The sequence below is a fragment of the Sphaeramia orbicularis genome, chromosome 22, assembly GCF_902148855.1.
Source record: "Sphaeramia orbicularis chromosome 22, fSphaOr1.1, whole genome shotgun sequence".
Classification (NCBI taxonomy): Eukaryota; Metazoa; Chordata; class Actinopteri; order Kurtiformes; family Apogonidae; genus Sphaeramia; species Sphaeramia orbicularis.
This window is the reverse complement of record NC_043978.1, coordinates 35791279-35798993: the sequence shown is the minus strand read 5'-3', so window position 1 is coordinate 35798993 and position 7715 is coordinate 35791279. Positions and strand designations below refer to the sequence as shown.

At 34.4% G+C, this 7715-nt stretch overlaps 2 protein-coding genes across 2 annotated transcripts; one reads left to right on the top strand and one right to left on the bottom strand.

Annotated features, from left to right (window-relative positions):
- The first annotated feature begins 215 nt into the window (after positions 1–215).
- On the top strand, positions 216–2636 carry LOC115413359 (interferon alpha-inducible protein 27-like protein 2A). The gene is made up of 4 exons (XM_030126151.1): positions 216–346; positions 445–474; positions 974–1135; positions 2389–2636. The coding sequence occupies exons 1-4, from the start codon at positions 337–339 to the stop codon at positions 2472–2474; spliced, it is 288 nt and encodes a 95-aa protein (XP_029982011.1). The 5' UTR covers positions 216–336; the 3' UTR covers positions 2475–2636.
- Positions 2637–4352: 1716 nt separating this feature from the next.
- On the bottom strand, positions 4353–6404 carry LOC115413358 (interferon alpha-inducible protein 27-like protein 2). Its single transcript, XM_030126149.1, has 4 exons — positions 6287–6404; positions 6171–6194; positions 5921–6088; positions 4353–4857 (listed from the first exon to the last, which is right to left on the bottom strand). The coding sequence occupies exons 1-4, from the start codon at positions 6297–6299 to the stop codon at positions 4769–4771; spliced, it is 294 nt and encodes a 97-aa protein (XP_029982009.1). The 5' UTR covers positions 6300–6404; the 3' UTR covers positions 4353–4768.
- Between the last annotated feature and the right edge of the window lie 1311 nt (positions 6405–7715).

The window sequence follows — 7715 nt, the reverse complement described above, 5'->3', positions numbered from 1 at the left end:
TTTTAATTGTGCAGCAGATTATCTTGACACTAATATGCATCACAGTTTTTGCTGGTTAATTATAAACTGAAACAGGAGACACCGGAAATGAAATAGTTGTTGCAGCTTTGTCATGTTTCTGTTTTGTTTTTCCTGTGAAATCCCTCTCTGGCGCCACCTCTGTTCAGAGTCTAACATACAGTTTCGTTTCTGCAGAAATGACGTAGCATCCTTCTCCAGGAGCATATAAAAGGCTGAGATCAGACTGCATCTACTCACCACGATAAAGCACTTCGTGACTCTGTCTGTGAAAAGTACTCTATAAATAAAATTTACTTACTTACCACGAGAGACAACATGGGCCTCTGTAAGTAACACTGCTTATTGGATAACATTGAAATGATAAATTCATATCGTTATTACATACAGTAAGAGCTGTAAATGTCTTTGTATGTTGTTTTTCAGTGACAATCGCGGCAGTAGCAGCTGGAGCAGGTGAGATAGATAGATAGATAGATAGATAGATAGATAGATAGATAGATAGATAGATAGATAGATAGATAGATAGATAGATAGATAGATAGATAGATAGATAGATAGATAGATAGATAGATAGATAGATAGATAGATAGATAGATAGATAGATAGATAGATAGTATTGCATTGTTTAGTATTGTTTACATTTTTATCTTTGCTGATAGTGATGGTTTTTGGATGTTTTTTTTTTTTCATCCATGACTATGATTTTAAATGTTCTATTTCTAAATTTCTAAAATATTTTTCATGCTCTAATTGTAAAGAATTTTCTTCCATACTTAACCATCTACTTTCTTCACATCTTACATAGGAAGAAAAGTATTTCATTAAACCTTAAGGAAATACTGATGTTTATAACCTATATGGACACAAATATTGGGTAGACAGATAGAACCTGCTTAAACATGGTCTTCATTGTACTGTATATGAATTGTGCTGTGTCACTATGTGAATACAGGGGGGTCAGTGCTCCTGGCCCCAGTTGCTCTGGGGGCCATAGGTTTCACCTCAGCTGGAATCGCTGCAGGCTCTTACGCTGCAGGCATGATGTCTACAACAGCTATTGCAAATGGAGGAGGAGTAGCAGCAGGAAGTCTGGTGGCCCTTGGGCAGTCAGCAGGTAAAACCAACAGAGAAACGTTCTATTTAATGCAGGGGTGTCAAACTCATTTTAGTTCAGGGGCCACATAAAACCCAATTTGATCTGAACTGGGCCGGACCAGTAAAATAATAACAGTAAAAAAAATCAAATTGCATTGTGAAAATGTTTACATCTACAAACTTTCCTTAAAAATATGAATAACATGAACAACCTGAATTATCTTTACTCTTTTACACTAAAACAAAGAGAAAAATTAGAAGTTATCATTATTTATAGGTCACTATCATAGTATTTTACTGGTCTGACCCACTTGAGGTTGAATTGGTCTGGATGTGGAACCCGAACTAAAATGATTTTGACACCATTGATTGTTAACCCTTTAAGCACCAAAGTCGCAATGTCGTGACAATAAAATCTTGAATTGAATATTATAAAATAAAACAAAACTCCGGCGCCTAAAGGGTTAATATCTTCAATGTAAATTTTGCATTTTACAAACTCATCCCAGGGGCCGGATTGGACCCTTTGGTGGGCCACTTATGCCATATGTTTGACACCTGTGATTTAATGCCTTCAATTCTGCATAGAATTTTACTCTTCTATTGTAACGACAGTCTATGGACTTGCTTGTATATAACTTTCCCTTCTTGGCTCCTGTGTGTAGTTGTAATCTATCTAAGTGCTCTCTGGAATGAATCTTTTAAAAATTTAGTAATTTATTTTGATTTGTACCTGGACACTTAGATTTCACTTCATCTATCTATCTATCTATCTATCTATCTATCTATCTATCTATCTATCTATCTATCTATCTATCTATCTATCTATCTATCTATCTATCTATCTGTCTATCTGTCTGATCTAATTATATAATTTTTGCCCATTTTAATAATTTTTCATGAAATCTAACACAGTGTTCATTAATCTTAAGTGTCATTTGTGGTTTACTTATTTCCACTCTACGCTTACAACCTTTTAATAATAAAAGTATCACTAAAAAACAAATTAAGATGAAAATTGAGATCAGTGACTTTAGAATAAGTACAACAAAAAATGTCTTTATTCTTTTATTCTTAAATTCTTCTCAGTATTAAAATGTTTGAATGTTTGAAACTAGCCTCTTTTATTACATGGCTGAATATTAATTCACTCTAATCTCACTCTTCATGATGCAGATGGCAGCAATAATGTCACACAGTTAATGTAAAGAGGAGTTTATTGCAGGTCACAGGTAACTTTGGGATCCTCTAATGTGTGTTTTCCATCTGCAGGAATGGCAGGTCTGTCTACAGCGGCCTCTGCAGCTGTTGCAAGTGCTGGAGGAGCTGCAGCTGGTTTGTTGGCATTACTCTTCTGAGACCAACATGAAAACCATGAAGGAATTAAAAACAACACCATTGGCAAAGAGCAATTAGAAATAATGAAGAAAAAAACAGTGCAAATATGTAAAACGTGAAATAATTCACATCATTTCCATTGTAAGCCACTTTGATAAAATAAAAAATGAAGAAATCCAGCATGTCTGCATGTCTGATGTGTTTTTGATGCGAATTTGTTTATTCTTGCATAGCAATGAGTAAAAGTATTACAGAAGGACGCTGGAATTGCTAAAAATGTGCTTTCTTAAAACACTTATTTCACTCAATTTAACCTTTTTCGCCAATAAACTTGGGGCTTGAAACATGATGACAGTTAATCTAAAACATGAGATTATAATATTTTAAGGATATACTCTTAACCCTTAAAGACTCAAACATCCATCGGCAACCAAAACCACTACTGATCTAAAATAATTAACACTTGTTAATACACTAATCCTAGCAATACATGTAAATAATTGGTGTAAAATGCAGTTTGTCTTCTGTTCATGGCCATCAGATATGACCCATTTGGACATTCGGAGGCTTTGCAGTGAACATAGAAACACTGTCATCTTTTACATTGATTCACTAGTAAAACCCATGGAGTTGGATCAATGACAGCGGATGGTTTATGTTCAGTTAATGATATTTTTACTGAAAAAGTCTGTTTTTCTTCATATTTCTGCCTTGATATAATAACCTTTGAATTTACATTGCGCTTTCATGAACATCTAAATTAAATATTGGAAATTAAATAGTGGAAAATACATGATTTACAGTGAAAAATGCAAAATGTAGAGGATAATATCAGATTAATCACTTACAAAAGGTTGAATAGAGAAAAAAATTAATTTGGGAACTTCCATAAAAGTAGCACTGGGTCTTTATGGGTTAATGTTATACTGCAACAACCTGTATTTTAATCAAATTCACCAAAACATTCATAACCAAAGCATTATAATCAGTATTCAACAATTTCTGCATCGTTTAATCTTGGTTTGATGTGCTATGATGCATTATAATGATGATCTGTTCTCCATCAAATGTTAATTACTTCTATTATAGTTTCATTTCAAAAACAAATGAAACCACCTGATGTTATGAGGCTGCTCAGCATCATGGGAAAAAAAAATGCAGAAGAGTCTCTAGTGGAACCTGCTTGTCTTGTTTGTTCTTATCTGAAACCTGAAACTAAAGAGTCTCTCCTCTGACTCTGGTAAATCCTTTAAAAACTAAAATCATTTATTTATACCTATATTGGATTAGCTAAAATCATTCATTCCTCCTACATGAAAATGATTTTACTGCTGCAATAACAAGACAAGAATACCAAAGACTGAATTTATTTCCAAGTTCTTTATTTAGTGTCAGACAGAAAAATGCTAAAGATTTTCCAAAAGCACAAACACATCATCATGATCGTATCTAGGCTGAGTTTAACGCTATCAAAAGCATTCATCACTGCTAATGAACATCCTGAATATGACACCAACACAGCCTTCACAAATCTGCACATGATAAAGAAAGGCATAGAATTATCACATCTTTATTAACCCATAAAGACCCAAGCATCCACCAGCATCCACTGATGTAACTGTTTAATACCTGTTGATCCACTAATCCTATCCATACATGTAAATAATTGGTGTAAAATACAGTTTATCATCTTTTCATGGTCATCAGATATGACCCATTTGGATGCTAAGAGGCTCCGTAGTTACCATGGAAACACCGTCATCTTCCACAGCATTGATTCACCAGTAAAACCCATGGAGTCTGACAAATGACAGTGAATGGAGACGCTTGAATTTATGTTTAGTTAATGATATATTTTATGACGTCACATTTTCTTCAGTTTTCGTTGTTTTTGATAGAATAACCCTCAACTTTAATTTGAGTTTAAACGAACATTTACACAATCAGTAAATTAAATATCAGAAAATACCTGATCTTCACTTAAAAATGCAAAATATATAGTATAATATTAGAATAAATGGTGGCAAATTACTAAAGAGAGGTTAAAGATAGAGAAAAATTCATTTGGGAACTGCCGCAAAAGTAGCACTGGGTCTTCATGGGTTAAGGTAAATCTGGAGCATTTGCGAAACCTGGCAGAATAATGAAGAAACATTAAATCTATAAGGACCTGGAATGACAAACAAACTTGATGTGTGATTTACACACTTGTCTCCTTTGGTGTGATGTGGCGGTCACTCAATCCATTAAAATGTGGACATGAATGGTGAGGATGCATCATTCTGGGTGACGTAAACCTTCAGTGGGTTCCATACTAGCGAAAAATGGTTAATAACAACCATCCAACTGCTCCTCCAGCTCCGGCCAAGATAACCTTGGCAGCCATTGACAGACCACCCATCGCTGCAGTCAGAACACACTGTTATTTAACTCATAAGTTAATTATTAATTTAACTCAAATAACCATGTGTTCACATGTCAAATATATGTTTGTTTTTCCTTTGGTAGATCCACAATTACAGGTTTATTTTCTTTTTTTAAAAAAGTGAAATAACTAAGTAAATGATTTAAATATGTTTAACTCAGCGTAGTGGTTGTTAGAACTACCTGTAGTCTGTTCTGTTGAATGTAATCCAATGCTAAAAAAAATGCTGAAACTCACTGTAAAATATGAATCAAACAGAATACAATGCATTTCTATTTTGGCAATGGAACATATAAAACATTACATTTTCAAACTTGAAACATGCAGCATTTTAAGAAAAATGTTTTTTTGATGGCAGTAACATAACTGGAAAAAGTTGGGCCAAAGTTTACTTCTGTATAGCATCCCCTTTTCCTTTAACACTGTTTTACTGCGAGGCCTACCCTGAAAAAACACTGTCTTGATGGAACAAATGTTGCTCTAATATCTTTGCGTATGTGTAAATATTTTTGCCTGTCCAGATTTACATACTGCCCACTCTATGGATGCGAAGGCAAACTAATGGAAAGTAATATCATGACGTTGCATAACCTTATCTAAATGATGCCAGAGAGAATGCATGCTTTAATCAAACCAAAGAAATATTATTTTGAATGTTTTTGTTTATCTTTTACTGACAGCTTTTACAAGGTGTCATAATTTTAACAAATGGTTTGATAGAATACAAAAATAAGGGCAAAAATAAATGTGTTTTTAGGAGCATGAAGGATATTGGACAAAACCAGATTATTATGCTTGAAGCTGGCAAAGACACATCTGATATATGTTCTATCTTCTATTCTGAATAAGCACATTTCATGTGTTTTACATGCATTTTATATTTTTCAACATTTTTTTATCTTGCATTTTCTAAATATTATATCAAGCTAATGTCATTTTTGTTTTTTTTTTGCAGTATAGGTGTATCTTAGACCTGCATAGTTTTGAAAAAATAAAATTAAAACACAATGACACTAATGGTTGTTAAGTGTCCTTGTTTACCTATTGACTGTAGAAGAGCCACCAGACTCCCTGCTGGTACCCCTCCTCCATTTAGAACTGCAATCCACGACATCATTTTGGCAGCCAGCGTTCCTGCTGCTATCCCTATTGATTTGAAACCAATGAAGCCAAGAACAGCAGGAACCGAGACGACACTAAAGACTGCTCCTGAAGAATAACACAGCAGCACAAGCATTTTAGTAACACTGCAGCTCAAGGCAATGATGATGACTTCATGTAGTGAACTTACCTGCAGCTATACCAATAACCACAACTGTTGATCAAACACAAAAAGTTATGATAAAAATCAGTTTCTCTATTCTGATTATTAAGATAGAGAGTGACATAAAAAAAACAAATACTCACAGAGTCCTTCCATAGTGTAGATATAAGTGTGAGTGAAGGTGAGAAGCTGGTTTTTGATGATGTAAATGAAGGTCAGGTATCTGCAACTCCACCCCAACACATGGGAGGAGCTGTTTATTTTATTTCCTGATAAACAAGCTTCTGTTGGTTTATAGTGAAATACAGATTCATGTAATGAAGTTCACATCACTGCTTCCTTTTCTTCGCTATTTTCCTGCTGTGCCAACTCTTTATTATTTATGGTTGTGGCAACAAGCAAAATGTGCTCTACTGTTATTTACTGTGGGTTAAACTACATGTACAAATGACTGAAGCTTCATGGGGATGTTAGAGCAGCTCAGTAGACGTCATGAGTGTAGTTTCATTACATAACACTTGGAGGATGTGCATTTAGCTCCTGACATTTCTGGCAGAAGTTGCTGTTTTTCTTGTTTTTAAGATTCAGATTCAATTTATTGTCTTTACACATGTACAAGTACACAGCAACAAAATACAATTTAGCATCAGGACAGAAATATAAGAAGCAGCAGAATACACAGTATATGAGTAAGTTGACAGTTCAGTGTTAGCTAGTGCAAAATATTCAGTTCATGAATGAGTGCAATGGATGTAATGTTGCTGTTGTTGTTCTTATTCTTTCTTTTCTTCTTCTTCTTCTTGTTTCTCTTGTCGTTACTGCTCTTTTTCTTCTTCTTGTTTGCATCCCCTGATTGTTTTGGCATTGCGCTCCCACAGTGTTTTAGTAACGCTCCACAGTGACCATGCAGACGTCACCACTGAGTTCCACTCACAGGAGTTGGTGTTGAGGATGTTTAACCCATAAAGACCCAGTGTTACTTCTGTGGTAGTTCCAAAATAGCCTCTTCTCTATATTTAACCTTTTCTTAAGTGATTGACCACCACTGATTGCATTTTGCAGTTTTTCAGTGAATATCAAGTATTTAATTCACTGATCTTGTAGATGTTCGTAAAAGCTCAGTTTAAGGTTGAGGGTTATTATATCAGAAACAGAGAAAACTGATCAAAACGTCAACTTTTCAGTAAGATATCATTAACTGAACATAAATCAAGTGTCTCCATCCACTGTCACTGATCCAACTCCATGGGTTTTACTGGTGAATCAATGCTGTAGAACAGAAGTGTCAAACTCATTTTAGTTCAGTTCCACATACAGCCTAATATGATATAAAGTGGGCCGGACCAGTAAAATAATATAAATAATAGGTTGAGAACTGATAAATAATGTCAACTCCAAGGAATTTTTCTGTTTTTGAGTGAAAAAAGTCAAATTCTGTAATGAAAATGTTTGCATCTGTGAATCGTACTTGAACACAACATGAACAAATATGAGCAACCTGAAAATTCTCAAGAAAAATCAGTGCAATTTTATCAATATTATGTCTTAATTTATCATTTATACATATGCATT